Here is a 24,041-nt window from a genome sequence, read left to right as displayed (position 1 = left end):
ATGTTAACTACACGATTATGATAGTTTGGATCGGATGTTGCTGTGTTTTCTTACGCAGTACCTCGACGTGGCGAGCGTGAAAATGTTTTAAGAATCATTTTTTTTCCTTTTTACAAGGGCTAAAACAACTTATTTGGACTTTTTTACCCTATATTGTTAGTTTTACTTTAAAAACGAGTTTTATTGTGGAAGAAGAGATAGGGGCAGTAATGGAGGTAGTGTGGTGGTGCAATTGCACACCCTTGGCCTTTTCAAAATTTATTTATTTATAGGATAAATTACAACCATCTTCCTGAGATATGGTCAAATTATGAAAAATTCTCTATTGTTTGGATAATTACATCACCCCTTAAGTATGAATCTTCTTACACCTCCACCCTTATGATGTCAAATTCAACATAATCATCTAGATTCCATGGAATGTGCTCTAGTTTGTACTCATTTTGTGTAAAAATACAGTTTCTGATATCACAAAAAACACATCTTATGATCATCTTGTTTCAAAATGTGGAGATCGAATGGGATAAAACGTGTACAAAAGTGATAATATTTCATATATAATCAAGAAGATTCCACTACATTTGAAACCACAAGGGTGGACGTGTAAGAAAATTTATAATTGAGGGGGTTATTGTAATTACCCAAACATGAGGGGGTTATCATAATTTTACCATACCTCAAGGGTGTTGTAATTTTACCTTATTTATATAACTAGGACATTTTATATTTTAAATTATTGAAACTAAATTAAAATTTATTAAAACCACTATTGTTCTATGTCTTAACAATCTGAATTTTATTAGGAAAAAAAAAACTAATTTTCTCTTTTTCTATTTTAGGAGTTACATAATATATATTTTTTTATAGATTTTCTTAATAAAACTTGTTTAGAAAATATCAAATTAATTATTTGTTAAAAAGTGATTCATGTTTCTTTTTATAAATATTTATGAAGTCTATTTGCTATAGAGATTAAATGTCATGAAGGAAACAAACCATCAAATTTTAAATCTTTATATTTTTTTATTTTATGTTCATACATCTCAAATAATAATTTGAGGGCACTGCCCCGAACCCTATATTATTTTTGTCCTTCATTTTTATCAAATATTATTATATTATATATATGTTCACTAAGACACGTTTGAAGAAGTTGATTGTACGACTGTTAAGTGTATATTTTTACACTTTATCCTATCTTTTTATTTGAGCTTTTGGTGTGTTTTAACGATAATTGGTGCTTAAAAAGTTGATTTATTGTATTTTAGGTATAAATTGAAGAATTGGAAATGTATGGGGTCAAAACTGCAATTTTGGCGAAAATATGGGTCAAAAGTGAAAATATCAAAATTCTGAAGATTTAAAGCTGAGACCCCCGTCCCAGTTTTAGTTCAAATTGTGAGACCCCCGTCCGAGACTCCGAAGTTGCGCAGTATAGGAATTTTAATTGCACAAGGAAACTGCCTTCTTCCCCAAGTTCTTCACCCTATATAAGACAAAGCCAAGCACACAATTAGGGATCTTTTTACGCAATTTCAAGAGCAACAAAGCAATAACGAAGACGAAGAATTCGAAGACTCCAAGCAAAGATTTATCGTCTATGATTTATTTTATTTGCGTTTTTGCTTTAATCATGAGTAGCTAAATTACTTGTTTCTGGGATTTTATTTGGAACCCTATGTGGGATTTATGAACCCAATTATATGATTTTATGCAAGTTTTAATTCCGGATTATTTCTTCTACTTGTTTTATTAAGTTCATGAAACTGGCCACTTTATGCGCTTTTATGTTATTGTTAATCGCATGAATCGGAAGATCGGGTTAATAATTAGAACTGTGGTAGAAGAGCCTTTGTGGTATTAACATAGGAATATAGTTAATCTCTTAGGTAGCCATTATTGAGATTTGTGTTTAATGCTGTGTTCTAGAATTAATTGCATAGGAATATAGTAATTGAATCTAGAGGATTAGAATCGTAATACACGCGGAAGCGGGTTATGATTATTTTAGCATCTCAGGTTAATAATCCGGGTTAATTGCTTGCATAATTGAAGGAATTGGGGGAGTAATAATCACATAGGGGGAAGAATAAAATCCTAGGCTTGCTTATCTTGATTAAATCTTCGTTTTAAATTGCTTTCTTGTTTTTGCCTGTCTTTTAATTTATTTTAATTTAGTTAATTCTCTTTAAAGTCGACTGTGTAGGGTGGGCTTGATAATAATTGGTAGAATTTAGCGTCTAGGATTAAGTAATTAAATATTCCCTGTGGGTTCGATATCCGGACTTAATTGTCCACTATATTACTTGTACGATACGTGCACTTGCGTGTAGGTTTTCGGCCAACAAGTTTTTGGCGCCGTTGCCGGGGAATATTTTAATTATTTATTTTATTGTAGCTCTAGATTTGAACAATTTTCACGATTCACCCATTTAATTTTTGTTTTATTTTTTTTTTTTTTTTAGGTATTGTGTATGCGTAGGAGACTCGATCTTGCTAGAGAACCGTTTGATCCCGAAATCGAACGTACTTTTCGAGCCGCTAGGAGACTTCAACGCGAAAACTATATAATGGAGGACGAAGAACGCAGGGCCGCGGGTAATTTACTCGAGGCCAACGGAAACCAAGTCCAAGACCCTCCCCCTCAACTTCCAGCACAGCCAGCAGTTCGTCCACGGGCACTTCAAGACTACATAATCCCAACTCTAGACGGATTCCGCCCGAGCATCCAATATCCACCCATTGAGGCGCACAATTTTGAGATCAAGCAAGGCCTTTTGACGATGCTCCAAAATAACGGGCTATTTAGTGGGTTGGCAGGTGAAGATCCCCATCTTCACATTGTCAATTTTCTAGATACCTGTAATTCCCACCGTCAAAACGGCGTTTCCCAAGAGGCGCTTCAATTAATTCTCTTCAAGCACTCCCTACAAGGAAGAGCTCGCCAGTGGTTGATGTCCCAAGCCCCCCACTCTATCTCGTCGTGGCCTCAACTCCTCAACCTTTTCATGAAAGTCTATAGCTCACCCGAGAAGGACGAGAGAATCCGACGAGAAATTCACAATTTTGTCCAAGAGCAAGGCGAGCAATTATACGAGGCATGGGAGAGATTTAAAACTCTTTTGCGGCAGTGTCCAACACATGGAGTCGAACAATGGCGGCAAATCCACATCTTTTACCAAGGGATTAACGAGAATGCACGAACCGTCTTAGATGCATCAACCGGAGGTAATTTTATGAGTCAATCAATACCCGATGCGTTTATCATGTTGGATCAAATAGCTCAAAATCGGTTTGCCAAGTCAAGCGAAAGGACGGTGAGTGGAGCCAAGAAAGTTCCCGGAGTGTTGGAGTTAGATGCAATTACGGCCCTTCAAGCTCAAGTGACCCAAATTGCTCAACAAAATCAACTCCTTCTACAACACATCAAAGCAAATCCACCACAACAAGTCCAAGCCGTTGAGTCTCCATGTTGTGAAATTTGCGGGGGAAATCATTACACACTCCAATGCCAACAAGATGTGGAGTCGCTCAACTACGTCAACAACGCGCCTCGCCAATTCCAAAATCAAGGGTGGAGATCACAAGGGCAATATGGAGGAAATCAACAAGGCCAAGGATATCAAAGACCTCAAGGTCAATTCCAAAATCAAGCCCCTCCTCAACAAAGCTATCAAGGCAACAATCCACCGGCCCAAAAATCAAACACGGATGAGATATTGGCCCAATTCATGACCGCTACCCAAGCCTCGTTGCGAAATTTGGAGAATCAACTCGCTCAATTAGCTTTGAATCAAGAGAACCGTCCGCAAGGAGCATTGCCATCGAATACGGAAGATCCTCGAAAGCAAAAGTTCGAGACGTGCCAAGCTATCGATTTCAAAATCGAGAAAAAAAAAGAAATTCAAGTCAAGCCGCAAGTCACTGTAGCCGAATGGGTTGAGCCAATCCCATATCCACCAAGATTGCTAACAAAAAAGATCGAGGTCGAGACGTGCCAAGCAGTCACCTTGAAGAACGGGAAGCAATTGGAGGAAGCCCCACGAAAAGAGAAGAGAAGCACGGTAATCGAGAAGCCGAAAAAGAATGAGGAAAAAGAATCATCTCATGACGAGCCACCATCGACGGTGCCTTCACAAGTCCCTCCAATTCCTTATCCTCAAAAGTTTATAAAGAAGAAGCTCGATGCCGAATATCAAAGATTTTTGGACAAGTTGAAGGAAATTCGAATAAATATTCCTTTCATTGAAGCACTTCAAAAGATGCCAAAGTGGGTGAAGTTCCTCAAGGACCTCGTGAAGAAAAGTAAGAAATTGCAAGGGAACGAGATGATCCAACTCACGGAGCAAATTAGTGCAATTCTTACTCGACCTCTTCCACAAAAACTCGGCGATCCAGGTAAGTTCACTATTCCTTGTACTATAGGAGGTAAAAATTTTAGATCGCTCATTGATTTAGGTGCTAGCATTAATCTTATGCCGTACTCTACTTTTAAAAATCTTGGGTTAGGAGAAATTGAACCGACGGCTATAACTCTTCAATTAGCCGATAGATCTTTAGTTTACCCAAAAGGTATTTTAGAGAATGTGCTAGTGAAAGTTAATAAATTTATCTTCCCTGTTGATTTCGTTATACTTGATATAGATGAGGATAGGGAGATACCTCTTATCGTAGGGAGACCGTTTTTAGCCACGTCGAAAACTCTCATTGATTGTGCTAGTGGTGATCTTACAATGACCGTGCATGATCAAACAATCAAATTCAATGTTTTTAGTGCTAATAAAAATCCATGTGATAATAATGATTGTTTTGCTATTGAGCTTATGGATTTTACAAATAATGAAAAGTTTGATGTTTCGATCTTGGACAATGGGAAAGCATCTTTGAGTGCAGGAGATGAGGGCGGAAACGGGAATCGGACGAAGCAAGTTTATTTCATCGACTCACTTTTAAATCCTCCGAGAGAAAGTCATGCGAGTCGAGGTCTTAACGACGATGAGAATGCAAGGAAGATGTTGCCAACCAAAGGCTCGAGCAAGTCACGAGAGAAGGATGAGTCAAGCTATTGTGGTCGTAAGGAGAAAATCAAAAAGGAATTGCACAAAGGACAATTGGTGTTATTGTGCAAATCCCGTCTTTGGTTATTTCCAAGGAAGCGCAAATCAAAGTGGTCGCGGCCGTTTATTGTCCAAGAAATTCTTCCTCACGAGGTGGTCAAAATAAAGGAGCGCGATTCAAATCGTACGTTCAACGTGAAGCGGAGCCGGCTCAAATCGTATTGGGAAGCGAGTGAAGAATGCCAAGTGACCTCGGTCACTTTTGCTTGAAAATAACGAAGCAATGTCCGGCTGAAGACTTTAAACTTAGCGCTTCTCGGGAGGCAACCCGAGCTTTATTGTTTTTCGTATTTTTCTTTAATTTTTCGTTTTTTTTAATATCATAAGCATGCATTCTAATTTATAATTTTAATTTTACTTTTCAGGGTCGAAAACGTGATCGAGAGTCGAGTCGGCCGTCCGCAAAAAAAAAAAATAAAAAAAAAAAAAGAAAAAAAAAAAAAAAATTTGCACCACTGCCTGTGGGACGGCCGTCCCACAAATAGGTGTAAATGTGGGACCCCCGTCCCACAACCAGTAAGGAGAAAAAAATTTCGGACGGCCGTCCGAAATTTAGCACAAAAACCGGGACGGCCGTCCGAACCTATTTGGGGCGTTTTAAATGTTTAAAAATCATATTTTCTCCCCCATTATTTCCTAAACCCTCCTCATTCCTTCTCTCAAACTCCCACACACAAATGGAGGCAAGAGAATCGAACCAAAATCTTCAAAATCTACTCTTTCAAGACACGCCCACAAGGTGTTCGACAATTTGCTCCAACCAAATTTTGAGTTCGATTGTCAACCAATTCTTAACGAATCTATTCCAACCTCTCTCCCAACTTTCTTGTCCAACAAAAGAAGCCGCACGAGAGAAGCTTCATCTTCTAAATGCAAAGGAAAAGGCAAGAAAAGTGCCACCAAAACGACGATTCCTCTTCCAAAGCCGCTCCTCAAGCCCGAGACGACCCCGAAGCCTCAAGCTCCCGTACCGATCGACGATTCCGAATGAAGATGGAGCGAGAGAGCTTTCCGATGATGAGGAGCATGAGATAGCTAGGGAGGAACACCCCGATCACATCGACTCCGACTAACTCAGGTGTTTTCTATTCTTAAACTTTGTGCTAATTTCGTTGAGGGCAACGAAAATTTTAAGTTTGGGGGTGAAAAACATGTTTTTGTGCTTATTATTTGTTTTAGTTTGCATGCATTAGGTTTTATTCGTTTTTATTGTTTTTCTCGTTTTCCGGAATATAAAAAAAAAAAAAAAAAAAAAATTGCTTGAGTCGAAGGCATCGATGATTTATGATGATGAGAGATGATCAATGTTTGATGATGAAATTGCTTGTTTTATGTGATAAGGATTTGATGTTTGTTTAGCTTTCGATTCAACGGGACTTAGAAGCGAATTATTGCTAGGAATCACATTTTGTGCATTGCTTTTGTTGAATGTTTTGTATTTTAAATTTGGAATTAATTTGTGCTAGATCATGCTATGTTCGGTTTTAAGACTCACCTTAGGAAATTTATGATACGAAGTATTGAGTAGTGAGTGATTTGGGATATGATTTGGGCCTTCTTTGAACCGTTTGAGCCTTTCAAGCCGACCGTTTTATCGAAATTATCCTTAGAACCTTGATTTGAGCTTCGGAGAAAAGGTGTTCTTTCTTTTAGCCAATGTGTGAGGTAGAATTGGTGGAGATTCTCGAAAATTACCCCTTGGAGATCGGTCGGAAAGTTTTATAAGGTCCTTCTTCTTCTTCGAAAAAAAAAAAAAAAAAAAGAAAAAAAAAAAAAAAAAAAAAAAAAAAAAAAAAAAAAAGACAAATATCTATGCTTCTATATATATACATAAAAAAATAAAAAAAATAATAAAAAAAAAAAAAAAAAGAAAAAGAAGAAGAAGAAGAGACTAGAAGGGAGAAATAAGGACTAGTTGTTGAATTAATTTTTGAAAACTCGATCCATTGCCTGATCAATAGCAAAAGTGGAGACTTTTGAACTTTTGAAAATCGAGTTTATTAAAGTCCGTAGAGGTGAATTCATTGTTTCAAACGCCTATCTTTCAAATTTTGGCGTAATCACCTAAATTCAAGAAGAATAGCCACACATACCCATATTTCCTACCTCGAACCAAAGAACCTAACAATTGAAAGCCACAAAGCCCCAATGATCCCAATAGCTTAATATTCGATATTAGTAGAGTAGAATATTTTGGTGAGTATTTGGAGTCAAGCATATGCATGTAAGTATAAAATTTTTCTATCTTTAATTTGTAAATATTGGATGCTTGAAGCAATTGTATGAATTGTGGTTTTTTGTAATGGTGAGTGACTAAGTGTTGTTGAATTTTGAGCTTGCGAATGCCTAAGAATTGTCATTATAATTACAAGTTCTGAAAACGTGAAGTTGGTCATTGATCTATGTGATGAGATGTTATCGTTGAGTTATTTGCTTATTGGTAAATTTTGCTTGAGGACAAGCAAAAGTTCAAGTTTGGGGGTGTGTTAAGTGTATATTTTTACACTTTATCCTATCTTTTTATTTGAGCTTTTGGTGTGTTTTAACGATAATTGGTGCTTAAAAAGTTGATTTATTGTATTTTAGGTATAAATTGAAGAATTGGAAATGTATGGGGTCAAAACTGCAATTTTGGCGAAAATATGGGTCAAAAGTGAAAATATCAAAATTCTGAAGATTTAAAGCTGAGACCCCCGTCCCAGTTTTAGTTCAAATTGTGAGACCCCCGTCCGAGACTCCGAAGTTGCGCAGTAAAGGAATTTTAATTGCACAAGGAAACTGCCTTCTTCCCCAAGTTCTTCACCCTATATAAGACAAAGCCAAGCACACAATTAGGGATCTTTTTACGCAATTTCAAGAGCAACAAAGCAATAACGAAGACGAAGAATTCGAAGACTCCAAGCAAAGATTTATCGTCTATGATTTATTTTATTTGCGTTTTTGCTTTAATCATGAGTAGCTAAATTACTTGTTTCTGGGATTTTATTTGGAACCCTATGTGGGATTTATGAACCCAATTATATGATTTTATGCAAGTTTTAATTCCGGATTATTTTTTCTACTTGTTTTATTAAGTTCATGAAACTGGCCACTTTATGCGCTTTTATGTTATTGTTAATCGCATGAATCGGAAGATCGGGTTAATAATTAGAACTGTGGTAGAAGAGCCTTTGTGGTATTAACATAGGAATATAGTTAATCTCTTAGGTAGCCATTATTGAGATTTGTGTTTAATGCTGTGTTCTAGAATTAATTGCATAGGAATATAGTAATTGAATCTAGAGGATTAGAATCGTAATACACGCGGAAGCGGGTTATGATTATTTTAGCATCTCAGGTTAATAATCCGGGTTAATTGCTTGCATAATTGAAGGAATTGGGGGAGTAATAATCACATAGGGGGAAGAATAAAATCCTAGGCTTGCTTATCTTGATTAAATCTTCGTTTTAAATTGCTTTCTTGTTTTTGCCTGTCTTTTAATTTATTTTAATTTAGTTAATTCTCTTTAAAGTCGACTGTGTAGGGTGGGCTTGATAAGTAATTAAATATTCCCTGTGGGTTCGATATCCGGACTTAATTGTCCACTATATTACTTGTACGATACGTGCACTTGCGTGTAGGTTTTCGACCAACAACGACATATCGTGTAATACATAGTAGAGACGGATTAGAAAAGTGGCGAACTTCTTGGGAAAATAATTGGCTGGTTTAGTTAATTTTTTGAGATATTTACACTGTAACAGTCAAATCATGTCTAAAATTATTGAAAAATAAAGCATTAATGAAGATATGTGTTATATTTTTGAAATAGGATGGGTCTATATATAATTGGATATAACCTCAAAGAAGATAATGTAATTTATTCAACATTTGGTTGATGGTAAAAGTATAATCTCAAAAAAATCAATAAGCAAAAGATATACCGATCTAATAGATTATTTTTACTTGATATTATATTTTTATGTATATGTAATACCAATATTTATACTATAATTGATTGTTTTTATACTAAAAACATATAAAATATTAAATAGTTTAAAATTTAATTATTGTTTTATATATTTTAATAAAAATATGAAGTAATTCAGACCGAACCGTATATTTCGGTTCGATAAACGATATGAAAAATTGGCGTGATGAATTTTCATATACTAAGATTTTGGTACGGTTTACCAAATGAGCACCCCTAATTACACCTAACAGAGAGGTGAAATCCACCTGATGGAGTAGAATCTACACCCTCAAGACCTCTTTCTAAGCCCAACTCCCTTGACCGTTCGAAAACCCACAAACCACCGGTCGGCCGGAGAAGATAAATTCGACGAACGGAAAATATAAATATAAAGAGAGAGAGAGAGAGAGAGAGAGAGAGAGAGAGAGAGAGAGAGAGAGAGAGAGAGAGAGAGAGAGAGAGAGAGTTTGGAAGAGAGTATAAAGTATTCTTTATTGATGTTCAAATCGTGATCCTTATAGGGTCCTTGCATTCATTTATATAGAGGGTTTCTAATTAGATATTTCCTACTTTAGAATCTCTTTATTCGGATTAATCACATTGATTGCTCAATTACTCATCTTAATTTATATTTTTCATTCATAATTTTGACAGTTTTAATCTCCAATTTTGACACTCATCTTAATTCAACGTGGATGCAGCATTTTCAGTGGGTAAAGATTTCTTTGTTATTGCTTCGGTTGCTCGCAGTTGGCTTGGTGAATGTGTATGGTGGTCGGTAGAAACATGCATAAGTCGACCTTCGCCAGTCCATGGTGAAGCAAAAGCGGTGCTTCAAGCGTTAAAGTTAGCTCGAAGTAAAGAATGGGAATCAATCATTATCGAAGGCGATAACTTACTGGTAATGGAAGCACTTCCAGAGCAGGATCACAGTTAGGGGTGAAAGTCGGATGGATCGGATCGGAATTAGCCTTTTCGGAACATTTCCAAAAAAAATCGGAAGTACAAAATCAATTCCAACTCCAATTCCAAAATTTTCGGAATCTAAAAATTCATTCCAATTCCAAAAGTCCCGGAATTTTCGGAATTTCGGAAAAAAATCGGAAATCACATGAGCTTAAAAATTTCAAAACTTAGCGGATTTTTTTTAAAATGGTCATAATTTTCCAAAAATAAGAACATCCACGTCGATAAAAGTAAAACTAATAACTACTAAATTTCAGTTCAAAAAATAAATAAACATAAACACAACATAATATCTAATAAAACTTCTAACAACAATTCATTATGTCAAAATCCTAAAACAAAACTTAAAGGTGTATTTTTCGGAAAGATAAGTATTATATAATATTTATTATTTATAGGTGTATTTTTCGGAAAAACATCGGAATTTTTCGGAATTAATTTTGGAATCAAATCGGATCGGAAATCGGAAATTCCAAATTTATTTTATATAATTCCAATTCAAATCCAAAAAAATCGGAAAAATTCGGAAATCGGAATTTCGGAAGTCGGAATGGAAAAAGTTGTTCCAAAATCGGAACTTTTCGGATCGGAACCGGCGGAAATTGGAATTTCCGTTCCAACTTGCACCCCTAAATTCACAGTCATGTATCATTTGGTGCTTTGATAGAAGAGACTTTGAGCCTGGCTAATGGTTTTCGTCATGTTTCGTTTCAATTCATTAAACAAGCTGGAAATAGTCTAGCTCATGCTTTAACTAAGTTGTATGATAACTCCTGCTTGGAAGGGACTGATCTTCCCCTAAAGTTGGCACAGTTTGTCTAATAATATGGTTATTTCATTTTTAAAAAAAAAAAATTCCAATTTTTTTAAAACTCAATTGGAATACATATTAGCTTTGAACTTTCAATCTTTTAACTTACAAATTGTTTTTCAAATATTCGTTGTCCTCAAAATTACACTTATAACATCAATAGTTTTATTTATTTATATTATTTCCAATGTTTTTTAACTCAATTGGAATGCATATTAGATTTCAATTTTCTATCCAATTTTAATTTACGAAAATATTTCCAAAAATTCGTTATTTGTCCTGAAAATTACACTTATAACACAATATTATTATTTATTTTATATTAAATCTCTTATGATTTTGTAACAAATTTTCCATAACAATTCCAATTTCTATTTTTTCCAAACTTCCTTTGGAATAAAATTGAAATTAATGTTTCATTTCCGAAAATACCAATTATGAATTGAAATAGAATAACAAATTAATTGTAACCAGAAGAGGCGCAATATTATAACTAACGACAACGAATTCACCCATGACCCACTAACCAAACATTCCCCTACACAACAAAATCTAGAACAAAGAAATATTCAACCGATTATGCAAACACATTAATTTTCACTGATCACTTTCGATCTCCGCCTTCGAATTTAATTAATTCTTTTTGTCACAATTCTGATTAGGTATTTGATTTCTCTCTGCATTTTCATCTGTGTTTTGTAATAATACTGTTTTTGTTTGATCCCTCGTTTTCATTTTATGATTATTTTTTGGCAAATTCATTTCACCGCAGTAAATCTGAACTTTTGTGTGTTTATGTGATTATATATAGTTTAGTGTTGTCATCAGCCGCAAATTCGTCGTAAACGAACTACTTTTTCCGATTCCGATTCCGATTCCGATTCTGATTCAGGCTCAGGGCTTTGTTTGCATTGTCTTCTAATTTAAATGGCTGAATATTGAATTTAGTGAAGGCAATGTTAGAGACTAATTTGAGTGGGAAGTGATGCATTTGAATTTGGGAATACGGGTTGGAAAAATGGAATCATAGACGGTGAAAGATTCCGTTTTCGATTAACTTTGTGTTAAAAGGATGGAGGTTGTTAGTGATGTGGAAGATGCGCCGCCGGCCACCGGTGTGAGGAATCATAACGGAAGTTACGTGCCGTTGGATATCGAAAACGATCTCATAATCGATCAAATATTTACACGTCGAACGAATGGCCTAAGTTTTACGGATTACCAGAGCTTGTCTAAGAGCGACGCAGAGAGCCCTATTTCCGTCGCTGTAGTGCTGAAAACATTTTTCTTGATAATAATTTGGTACACGATCAGTACATTTCTGACGCTGTGAGTAACTCTCGTTTCTCAGCATTGATTCGATTTAGATTGGTTTTGATTATTTGTAGACTCCCTAATTGTTATTTTTTATTTTCGAGGATAGGTATAATAAAACTTTATTAGGGGACGATATGGGGAAATTTCCTGCTCCGCTTTTGATGAACACGGTCCACTTTTCCATGCAAGCTGCTTTATCGAAGGCTATTACGTGGTTTTGGTCCGAAAGATTTTATTCCCCTGTTATGTCTTGGAAGGACTATTTTGCAAGAGGTAAGAGGTTTTTTACGCCTCGTTTTTTTATCACGACTTCCTAGTGCTATCATAAAACGTACATTCATATTGTGTAACATGATCATCTTTCAAAATGTAATAAAGTACTTGATCGTTTTCCTTATTCGAGATTTTGCCGTTAGTCAGTGAAAAAACACATAGGATACTTCTTTACACACAGTTTATGTAAATCTCGTATTAATACGAAGGTATGCCCTCGTACTGCATTTTTTTTTTTTTTTTTCAGTAATTCGTATTTGTATGCTAAAGACCACTTTTCATTAATGCAAATAACCGTTTTTCAAATGAAATCCAAGGCATAGAAATCAAACAGAGAGGAGACTTTCGATTTGTCGATCTTTACAAGTTTTCGAGGGTTCAATATTATCTAATTAGAAGTATTGATATTACTTGATTCTCGTTTTTCGTATTGCGAAAATTTGCTAGTATCATTAACTTATTTGACAACTAATGGTCTACAGGCGTTTGCCTTTCACAGTTGTACCAACTGCTCTCAGCACCGCAATGGATGTTAATCTGAGCAACGCTTCCCTCGTTTTCATCTCCGTTACATTTGCCACTATGGTTAGTTATTCATTCTTCGATCGTATCGCTTAAATATTTTACTTCAAGTGTTGGTTGTGTTGCATCTCTAGAGAACTAAGTTCGGTTATCTTTCATTTGCAGTGTAAATCAGCATCGCCAATATTTCTGCTTCTCTTTGCCTTCGCTTTCAGGTATCGATTCCAAGGCACTTACTTATTGTTTAATTTTTTACATCTACGTTTTTTCTCGTAAATTATTTAACCTGATTTCCAAACCAAATAATGTTTTGCGAAGATTGGAATCTCCAAGTGTTAAGCTGTTCGGCATTATCTTTGTCATCTCTGTTGGAATACTATTAACAGGTAAATGTGAACAAGTGGCAGAATCAAAATTTAAATCAGATTAAACACCCGAAACGAGTTTCGTAATTTTGTTTTACATCTCCACGTACTTGGTCGATAATGCAGTTGCAAAGGAGACAGAGTTCGAGTTTTGGGGTTTCCTATTTGTTATGCTCGCTGCAGTCATGTCGGGATTTCGTTGGACGATGACACAGATTCTTCTCCAGGTACAAGCACCTTTATATTGCAACCCATACATACTATTAAGCTCCTTCTCACTTGTTATTTTTTTTTTCTTTTTGTCTTTTTTAATGTTTTTATTATGGGTAAATTACGAAAAAAATCCCTAAACTTAGGCTAAATTACGATAAACACCCCCACCTATCCGTAATTACCGAGATCCATCAACGTTTGGTTCCCTCTTACACCGACCCCCTTAGAGTGTAAATTTTCACCAAATCTTTTAAATTCCAGTTATTATTTCCCGAAAATGTCAATTTTACCCCTGCAAACATGGCATTTCTTTATGTTACTTTTTAAAAGACAAAAATTACCCTCAGTTTGGTAATAGTGCACTAGAAATTTGTGAAGGCGTTATTTAAGAAGAAGTAAAGATTTCGTGTAAAGTTCTCTGAGGGAATATTTTGCCTTTAAGAAGTAGCATAAAGAAATGCCACGTCTGTAGGGGTAGAATCGGCGTTTTTCGAGAAATATTACTTGGAATAAAAAGGATTCCATGAAAAAACACACCGTAAGGGGGTCGGTGTAAGATGAAAACAAGCGTAGGGGAGATTTTGGTAATTATGGATAGGTAGGGGTGTTTCCAGTAATTTAGCCTAAGTTCAGGGAGGTTTCGTAATTTACCCTTTTAATATTGGTAATATGCTAACATTTTTCTTGACTTCTGTTTTATTGACTGGTATGTGCTGATATCTAAACCATCATGAAGAAAGAAGTCTATGGTAAGTGTTACCACCCTTCATTAGATTAATAAAAATACTATAAAATTTTATCAAGTACACTTTTTAATCGATTTCGAGACGGCTAGCTGGAATTATAGTTAGAAAATTTAGTCGGGTCAAATTCCGTATTACATGCATAGTTGAACTGAAATGTCTGCTTCGTTTGAAGTCGTTAATGGTGAAATGTTTCTAGTTTATTTTCGAGCCTCATAATTGTTAACATCGGACCTTGAAAAATGTCGGAACTGTAATTAATGATTTTTCCGTTCTCTCCGTTTCAAGGTCTAAAAAATCCTCTTACTTTGATGAGCTACGTGACCCCGATTATGGCGATTGCAACTGCTCTGCTTTCTCTGGTGCTCGATCCATGGCCCGATTTCACAAGGACCGATTACTTTAACAGCTCCTGGAATATTGCCAGAAGTTTTTCACTCATGTTTTTTGGTGGAACTCTTGCTTTCTTCATGGTAAATAAATTCATGGATTTGATGCATTTTCCATCCTTTGTTTATCATTTAATTTATGGTAAATTACGACCACCTCTGAGGTAAGGTCAAATTACAAAACAAACCCTCAACTATGAATCTTCTTACATGTCCACCGTTATGGTGTCAAATTCAACGGAATCTTCTGGATTCCGTGAAATGTTCTCTATCTGTACTCTTTTTGTGCAAAAATACAGTTTTAAAATGTTCACAAGCCAAGAGACACATCTTATGACCATCTTGTTTTAAAATGTGGAGCTCGAATGAGATAAAACGAGTGCAAACTGGAGAATATTTCACATAATTTAGAAGATTCCACTAATTTTGACACCGCAAGGGTGGACGTGTAAGAAGATTCATAGTTGAGGGGTGGTTGTAATTATTCAAACATAAGGGGTTTTTTCGTACTTTGATCTTACCTCAGGGGTGGCCGTAATTTACCTTTTAATTTTTTTAAAAAAAATGGGACGAACTACTCCTATCAATCAGTATTTTTCTGAAATACCGAACAAAGAGATAAGTGGAAACCAATTCTTGAATTCAGCTTGCATATGTTGTTCACTTCTCTCAGCTTTAAACTTCTCTCTCCTTATTTCAGGTACTAACCGAATATATTCTCGTGTCGGTGACTAGTGCGATGACAATAACAATAGCCGGCGTTGTGAAGGAAGCTGTCACAATTTTGGTATGACTATAACTATATTTCGTTGCAGTTCCATTATATTTATCAACATGTTGCATTCTGTAGTAACTGTATCAAAACCGAATTTATTTCGGGACTTGTGAAAATTCATGTGTTTCATAATTTATGCTAGTCGTCTATCTCATGTAACACAAGTTCTCCGAGCATTATAATTTTGTCAAGGACTGACTACTGAACATTTTAATATTTCTTTCAGGTCGCTGTATTTTATTTCCATGACGAGTTCACATGGCTGAAAGGCGCTGGCCTTGCAACAATTATGCTTGGTGTCAGCTTATTTAATTGGTACAAGTAAGTCATCAAACTGCTCATATGGTCACCAATAATTGACGTTTTCATTAAGTAATACTTAACTGTTAGTAAACTTGTCGATTATTCATGCATGATTTTCCGTCAAAATTATTAAACTATTATAATCGGCCAGTCGTAACTTGATATGCGCATCGGGAAATAGGAATACGAGCATAACGATTTGTACTCTTTTTAACATTTATCAGGTACCAGAAATTGCAAAAGAGCAAGACAGTTGTTGTGTCGCCGACAAAGTATCTTATCCAAGACGAGTTTGACGATGAAGAAGAAAACAGCCCTATAAGAGTGCAGTGAACTTGTAAGCTTTCTTTATACTCAGTGCTCAACCCATTATTTTTTTCACGTCATACGTTCAACGTTACTCTATTTTCCTTCATTTTGGCATAATCTAATGTTTCAAGTGTATCTTTCGTTGTATGTTACCGTAAACAATACAGATAGTCGATTCGAATTTTGTGTTCTTTTATAATGATTCTTTGTGTTGTTCCAAAAGCTTGGGTTAAAGGGTAAATGATTTTGTGGTTATTAGTTGTACCTTGTGAAGGACTAGTAGTGTTTACTCTTTGGTCTACAAAATAACCGAACATGATATAATACGTATTTATTTTGCAAGCCTTTCTTCAACTTGCTGGGCTTACATCATGTCGATTGTGTATGTTTTTTGGTTTTTTTTTTTTAATTAGTTAATTTATTTGTTATCTTGATGCAATTTCAGACAAAACTTTGTTTACCTTTGTGTAGGTAACACCGTTTCTCCTTACGGTGTCTGAGAGGGTAGTACAAAAGATGCCCTAATATAGTCGTAATACTTTCCTTGTGTGGGCTTCATTCAACATGTTGAAGGGGATGCAAGTAAGAATATTACATTCTTTAAAGAATGCAGGAGTTTATAACGACTTCCCACATCACTTACGGGTGAAATTATCGAGCATTTTGATGCACTAGTTGGTGTTGCAAGATAGGGATCGATCGATCCTTCACAGAGTTGTAAAGGAAAACATATTTTTTTGGCGTCCAATTTCATTCTCACCATTAGTAGAGAGTCGTTCATCCGAATTTTTTTCCCTAAACCTTTTATTATGTCGAGTGTACGCATTTCTACTAAAGCGTAACATTGAGCGCTCGTGTTATTTCGATTTTGGTATTTGATAAAATTACTCTTCTTGAATGCCATTACCGCTTAATTTTTCAAACCAGAACTGTACCAAAACTATTTAAAAAGTTAACCAGAATATCATAACCTTACCACCAATGTTAGCTTATTCAAGAATATCCATTTGCCATTTAAATTATGTTATATTTCAAACTTGGTCCGCCCACTTGTTCCAACTGAAGTGACCAACTGATTTCTCAAGTGTGAATTAATTGAGGGCAATTTGCTATAGGTTCCTCTATTTTATAATTTATATTTATAAATTTAAGTCAAAATACGCATATTTTAATAAATTAATTATATTCATTGTGGTAAAAATACACTTAATCAAATCAAAATTAAATCCCAAAAAATCTCTCTATCAAAACAAATTCCCCCAAACATATCTCTTCCTAATTTAACTAACAAACAAAACTATTCGTGAAAAAAAAAATTATACTTTATTGTACAAACTCATACTCTAAAAAAACTACTGTCGCCGACTCCCTGAACTGCAAAATAGCAAATTGAAAATTAGAATTTGTATTATTGAAGTGCAAAAAACAAAATACCTATGCTTTCGGCAAATGTAAACAGTAAACTGAAAAAAAAATCCAAAATTTGCATATTAAATTGCAAACAACAAACTACCTAGATTTCGCCAAAAATGCAAACAACAATTTAAAAAGAAATTCACATGTATATGTTCATAGTTAATCGACTATGCTCGGGCAGTCGATTAAGGTTGATCGACTCCAAGTTTTTTCTTTTTGAATTTTTTGTTTATTGATTCCAATTGTATAAATCATTTATAATGTTTGTGTATTTTTTGCTTTTGTAAATTTTGCATTTTTTCGTAGTTGACATTTGTTATTTTTAGTAGCAAATTCTTAATCGACAATGCTTCACATCATAGTCGATTAATATGCTTCATTGACTCCAATTTTTAATTTTTTTTAGATTTTTTTTTTATTGATTCCAATTATATAAATCAATTATAATGTTTGTTTATTGTTTGTTTTTGTAAAATAAAGTTGAGTTTGTATTTTTGTAGTTGTGATTTGTTATTTTTAGTAGTTGGTTCCTTAATCGACTATAGTTCATCATAGTCGAGTTCATATGCTTCATAGATATGTTTCATAGTCGATTAACATACCTAATAGAGAAAAAAAAGGCTCAAAAACGATAAATAAGAAAAAAGAATAATTTAAAAAAAAAATTAAAAAAGTTAATAATAATAAAAAATTAATAATAATAATAATAAAATAATATATATATATATATATATATATATATATATATATATATATATATATATATATATATATATATATATATATATATATATATATATATATATATGTATATATAAAAGAGAATAAAAGAAGAAGAAAGAAAGAGAGAAAGACACAGCTGATGGGTCGTGGGGATAGTGTGTAAGGTGGAGCGACATAAATGGAAAAATGGGTGACTGAAATTAGAAGTGAGTTTTTCTCAATTGGAAAACAGTTTGAGCCTTTTCGTATTAAAAGAAGTATTGAGGGGTTATAGCTCAACTGGTTCTGGAGGTGGTAACTTGGTGCAATGTCCTAGGATCGAATCCTGCAGCCGCAGTGTGAGAATTTCACTCCAATGAGAGTTGGTTCCTTTCGACTTTTTTTGTGATGACAACTTATTGTTGAGAAACAAGAAATTTGCGGGCGTAGAAAAATCCTCCATTTGTCAGAAACAAGAAATTTCCCGGCATAGAAAAAAATCCTCCTATTGTTAGAAACACCCCGGTGGGGCCCGTTTTTTCTGGTTTTTTCTGTATGAAGTTATCAAGTCAAACTACAAGTCTAAGAAAATTGTCCATTTTCAAACATATTATATTGTCTTATCCATTTCATCTTTACGAAAAAAACAAATAAGCAAAATACAACAACCAGGATACATATATTTTGATTATATTCGGTCGTTCTTATTACCATCATCTCTGATAAATTAATTAAGTAAATAATTAATGGAGATATTTCAAAGTTCAGTGATGCTGCTGGTAGTCTCTCTTGTTGTTGTTGTGGGATTAATATTATCAATAGTATATGCATGGAAAGTGTTGAATTGGGTGTGGTTTAGGCCAAGAAACCTTGAAAAATGGCTCAGACAATTGGGTTTCGAAGGGAATTCTTACAGGGTTTTGTTTGGTGATTCTAAAGAAATGAGCAACATGATTAAAGAAGCCAAATCCAAACCCATCTCTGCTTTCTCCAATGATATTGTTGCTAGAGTTATTCCTGCAATCCATCATGCTGTCAGCATGTACGGTATGTGTTTGTGTATTTGCTTCAATGAAAATTAACATATGTATGCTCTTTTATATTCAAAAGTTGAGCTTTTAGCACTGATCACCCCTGTATACTCTCTAATTGCCGCAAAAGTCCCTATGTTTTATAAAGTCAGTCAAAGTCAATAAGGCCCCTGCGAGTCGATCGAGTGATACACTCGCCATATACGCCACTTGGGGTTGGTTTTATGACATGAAAAGATTGTTTGAAGATTGGATTTTGTCAAAACCAAAAAGTTTTTTGCAGCCATTTTAATTTGTGTCAGTGAGGAAGATGAACTTTTTGTTTTTTTATTAATGGTTTATTTTTTATATGTTGTATTTAATTAGGGTAGTATTGTCATTTCCTTAAAGTCAACATTTTTATTTCTGCTAGGCGGAAGTGAACTAAATAAAATGCAACATATGGTTTTATTTTAACACGAGGACTTTTTAAGTAATTAGACATTACACAGGGGGTCTGTGCTAATAACTCTTCAAAAGTTAAAGAGTATGTCTTAAAAAAAAATTACTATGGTTTTATTATTTTCGTGAGGCTAATTATTTGAACTTGCAGGTGAGAAGTGCATCCTATGGTTTGGTCCAAAACCAGCAGTACTTGTAACAGACACAGAACTTATAAGGGAGATTCTGTCGAAAAGCTACGTTTTTCAGAAGAATTCAAACCCGTTAGGCCGACAGCTGGCACGAGGAGTAGCAACCTACGAAACCGATAAATGGGCCAAGCACAGAAGACTCATAAATCCTGCTTTTCAACCAGACAAAATCAAGGTGACTTTATACTGCGTGGAATATGTTAACTGTATTCGAAATGATTTAGATTAATTGAATCTGTTAAGAAAAATGCAGCGAATGCTTCCGTCGTTTTACTTGAGTTGTTGCGATATGTTGAGCAAATGGGAAGAGAAATTGGCCAAGGAAGGATCTTCGGAAGTGGATGTGTGGCCTTATCTTCAGACACTGACGAGCGATGCAATTTCGAGAACTGCGTTTGGAAGTAGCTATGAAGAAGGAAGAAAGATATTCGAACTTCAAAAGGAACAAGCCGAGCTTATCATGCAGGCCGTTCAGTCTATTAATTTTCAAATCCCCGGATGGAGGTACGTTACATAATTGGAAAAAAAATATAGTTGTCCCTTAGTTTTATTTTTTTTGTGCAATTTGCTAAACACCGATGAAAACTAATAGCATTTATTCATGTAGTGATAATACTCGGCCGAAGATCTTGCTGATTAATGTAACTAAGCTCTACAAATAAGTTTTCTAATCGTTCTGTCTATTCATGTATTGGTACGTCCTCAATCTAAGTTGCATATATTATTGTCATGAAGGGTAAAATTGTCTTTTCAGTGCCCATATGGACCTATTAGAGGGCTCCAGGAAATTTGAACGGTACCAAAATCCAATTAGAGGACTTTAAGCAAAATGAAAAATATTTCTTGTCCTTTAAGCGGTACCAAATGTTTTTTCCGAGATTTTTAGCGAATATTGCCTATTTTCTTATATTGTTATATGCATTCAGGTTTTTACCTACAAAGATGAACATAAGGATGAAGCAAATTGTGAAGGAAGTGGAGTCCTCGATTCGTGGCATTATCGATAAGAGAATGAAGGAAATGGAAGCAAGGGAAGGTAGCTATAGTAGTGATGACTTATTGGGTATTTTATTGGATTCCAATTTTAGGGAAATCAAACAAAATGGCAACAAATTCGGAATGAGTCTAGACGAGGTTATTGAGGAGTGCAAACTTTTCTACTTTGCTGGACAAGAGACGACATCGTCCTTGCTTGTGTGGACGATGATTTTATTGAGTAAGCATTCGGATTGGCAGTCTCGTGCCAGAGAGGACGTTCTACAAACTTTTGGGACAAGAAAACCCGATTTTCAAGAGTTAAATCACCTCAAAATAGTAAGTCTTGTTTTTACACTTCTGTACAAGTTCTTGCATGCAGCATCACTTCCCATGTGTCAAAAAAATCGAATTGAATTGAGCCAAACATGATTGTTTTAAATTTGTTTGTCTTTTTCTTGAGCTTTTAACCAGTTGGCATTTTAACTTGGTTCGACAGTCAGACAAATTCAGCTCAAACTGGCTTAAATCAAACCAAACACAAACTAAAATTGATTTTTTATACATATATATGCTCGAGCCGAATTTCATATCTAATTGTTTGAAAATATGTCTTCGGAGTTGGTTAATTAGGCTAACAAAATCAAATTATAGTGATCTTTTACCAATCTGATCGAGTATAGAACAACTTGATTTTATTTTCGAACCCAGTTACGGGTGGAAGTTGGAACATAATATCCGATTCCTGCTGGTTTTTACGCTTTTGGAACAATAAGTTTCGTCCCGAATTCCGAAATTCCTATTTTCTGATTTTTTTTATCGAATTTGGAATATAGCTGAGAATTCGATTTCCGATCTAAGTTTAATTTCCAAAAAAATCCAATTTATTCCTCGAATGTTTGACTTATAATATTAACATTATTATGTACTTTATATTTTAGGTGATTAAAAATCGGAAATTTCCAAATTCCACTGATTTCGATCCGAAAACTTCCGATTTTGGGAAAATTGTTTTCATTCAATTTACGAAATTTTGATTTTCTTTGGAACATAATTTGAATTAGTTTTTTACTTCCGGAAAAAAACAAGAATTTTTTCGAAAAGTGCTAATTCCGATCCGCTCGGTTTTTACCCCTAGTCCTAGCTAATCAAACATCAACATGGATTGATAGAATTGGTTTCCGGCAATTTCATAAAGTGAAATCTTTATGTAATATCCTAGCTTGTCTTGGAAATATCTACGGTTCCCATTCACAGGATAATAATTATCAATATTATAATGCAGGTAACCATGATTCTACACGAGGTATTAAGGTTGTATCCAGCGGGGGTCAATCTTGGCCGTACAACTCGCAAGGAGACTCCATTAGGAAAGTCAACCCTACCGGCCGGAGTCCAACTCATCCTGCCAGTTCTCCTACTTCACCACGACAGCAAAATGTGGGGCGACGATGCAAAGGAATTCGATCCCAACAGATTCAGTGAAGGCGTTTCGAAGGCAACGAATGGGAAGCTCTCGTATTTCCCGTTTGGTTGGGGTCCGAGAATATGCTTAGGCCAGAGCTTTGCAATTTTGGAGGCTAAAATGGCGCTTGCTATGATATTACAGCGTTATTCTTTCCAGCTTTCTCCGTCGTATTCGCATGCTCCGTATACTGTTATTACGCTGCAGCCTCAACACGGTGCACACTTAATTCTAACCAAGCTATTGTAGGGTTAAGACTTAAGAGAGTCGATATATGTTTGGATGTCGAACGGCTAATAACTTACTATTGGAAATGTTGCTTAGCTTGGCTTTGTGTGTTTTTATTGATGTGTGTAAATTACTTGATGAACAAAATATGTCAGTTTGCTGCAACATTTTTGGTGTATAAATGTTGGGCTTGAAAGAGAAATGGCAAATTGAACTTTTGGGATTTTTGGATTTAGGTGGGATGCTGATTATTTAATGGAAAATTAGCTAATAGCTTCTGAGCATGGACAACTAGTAGCAATTAGGGCAGACATATTTTATGTTTTAATTGAAGTCCCATCAATTCAAATTTGCATGTGCTTAAAAGTTTTTTGAAGGGATATGAACAAGTTGAGCTCGAGCAGAGCTCACCTATTAATTTATGTTGTCGAGCCCCAGCTCGTCGAGTATTTTTTTTTTTGGCGTCGAGCCTAAATTCATTTTGGGTTTTTTTTTTTCTTTTTAACTTTTTTATTATTATCTAGAATATAATAAAAAAATTACAAAATAAGCAATAATATGTTATTTCTATAATATTTTATATTATTATACATTATTTAAATAAAAATATAATATATAAAATAATAAGAAAATAGGACTTGTGAGCCGGCTCGTGAACTCACGAACAACTAAATAAAAGCCCGAGCTGGACTTGTTAGAAAGCTCGAGCTTGCTAGCTCGAAAAACTCGAGTTCCAGTTCTGAGTTTTTTTTTTAGCCAGCTCACGAGTCGGCTTAGCTCGTTTACCACCCCTAATCTCTTCACTAGGTTTGTTGTGAAGCACGTTGGATTTTCACGATTCGAGTTATTAAGGGCTCGGAAAAGGTATTTTGTTTTTCGATTTCTGATAATATTTGAAAAATAATCTTAGTAGAATACCCCCTTTGTCCTTTATTTAAATGACATTTTAGAGAGAATTTTTTGCCCCAAATTTTATGACGTTTCTCCTTCTAATGGAGTATTAATTACTTATTTTCCCTAGTTACTCTTAATAAGGTCTCCAACACTAATTAAATACTCCTATAAATTTGTTACAGAGAGAGAGTGCAAAAGGTTGTTTTAGTCCACCTGTCATAATTTATAGCTAGATTTATTGACTCCTTAGTTTGTATGAAAAACTTTGAAACGTCGAGTAAGTAGGGAATGAGGGAGTATTTAAATTTAAATTTAAATTTTGTAAATTGGAATTTTATTAAAATTTTAAGTTTTAGTAGAATTAGGCTCTATATTTTTTTTCATTTATGGTAAATTTCATATTTTACTAATTAAATTTTCAGTTTTAACAGGATTTTACAGTTTATTTTATTATTGAATATGTGCGCGAACACACACATATGGCTGACTGTTAAGATGACTTAGGATGCTATGATTTTAGCGGATGTTTTTGAGATATCTTTCAAACCTTACTAAATTAGATGAAAACTCAAGTTAAATTAATCCTTACACATAGTCCTGGGTAGGGGTGGTAAACGAGCCGAGCCGACTCGTGAGCTCGAC

At 34.8% G+C, this 24,041-nt stretch overlaps 2 protein-coding genes across 2 annotated transcripts; both read left to right on the top strand.

Moving 5' to 3' along the window:
• The first annotated feature begins 11,396 nt into the window (after positions 1 to 11,396).
• LOC105964888 (putative sugar phosphate/phosphate translocator At1g06470) lies at positions 11,397 to 16,979 on the top strand. The gene is made up of 13 exons (XM_088822401.1): positions 11,397 to 11,509; positions 11,659 to 12,176; positions 12,271 to 12,437; positions 12,937 to 13,022; positions 13,125 to 13,174; positions 13,278 to 13,345; positions 13,451 to 13,551; positions 14,274 to 14,286; positions 14,569 to 14,753; positions 15,370 to 15,456; positions 15,671 to 15,765; positions 15,972 to 16,084; positions 16,528 to 16,979. Exons 2-12 carry the CDS (start codon positions 11,920 to 11,922, stop codon positions 16,078 to 16,080), a joined length of 1,218 nt encoding a protein of 405 aa, XP_088678527.1. The 5' UTR covers positions 11,397 to 11,509; positions 11,659 to 11,919; the 3' UTR covers positions 16,081 to 16,084; positions 16,528 to 16,979.
• A 1,348-nt stretch (positions 16,980 to 18,327) lies between these two features.
• Positions 18,328 to 22,728, top strand: LOC105965065 (cytochrome P450 CYP72A219). Its single transcript, XM_012989572.2, has 5 exons — positions 18,328 to 19,221; positions 19,798 to 20,012; positions 20,091 to 20,341; positions 20,764 to 21,151; positions 22,098 to 22,728. Exons 1-5 carry the CDS (start codon positions 18,921 to 18,923, stop codon positions 22,524 to 22,526), a joined length of 1,584 nt encoding a protein of 527 aa, XP_012845026.2. The 5' UTR covers positions 18,328 to 18,920; the 3' UTR covers positions 22,527 to 22,728.
• The last annotated feature ends 1,313 nt before the right edge of the window (positions 22,729 to 24,041 follow it).

This window comes from Erythranthe guttata, chromosome 8 (assembly GCF_056151865.1).
Source record: "Erythranthe guttata isolate IM_541 chromosome 8, IM_541, whole genome shotgun sequence".
Lineage (NCBI taxonomy): Eukaryota > Viridiplantae > Streptophyta > Magnoliopsida > Lamiales > Phrymaceae > Erythranthe > Erythranthe guttata.
The sequence above is the reverse complement of the archived record's forward strand: the minus strand, read 5'-3'. Positions and strand labels throughout refer to the sequence as shown.

Bases quoted from the DNA above. Each gene is read 5' to 3' on its own strand.
- LOC105964888 (XM_088822401.1), top strand. From the start codon at position 11,920: ATGGAGGTTGTTAGTGATGTGGAAGATGCGCCGCCGGCCACCGGTGTG. The intron at 12,438-12,936 runs GTAAGAGGTTTT...TGCCTTTCACAG, and splicing joins GAAGGACTATTTTGCAAGAG to TTGTACCAACTGCTCTCAGC. The intron at 15,766-15,971 runs GTAAGTCATCAA...AACATTTATCAG, and splicing joins AGCTTATTTAATTGGTACAA to GTACCAGAAATTGCAAAAGA.
- LOC105965065 (XM_012989572.2), top strand. From the start codon at position 18,921: ATGGAGATATTTCAAAGTTCAGTGATGCTGCTGGTAGTCTCTCTTGTT. The intron at 19,222-19,797 runs GTATGTGTTTGT...TTGAACTTGCAG, and splicing joins TCATGCTGTCAGCATGTACG to GTGAGAAGTGCATCCTATGG. The intron at 21,152-22,097 runs GTAAGTCTTGTT...ATTATAATGCAG, and splicing joins AGTTAAATCACCTCAAAATA to GTAACCATGATTCTACACGA.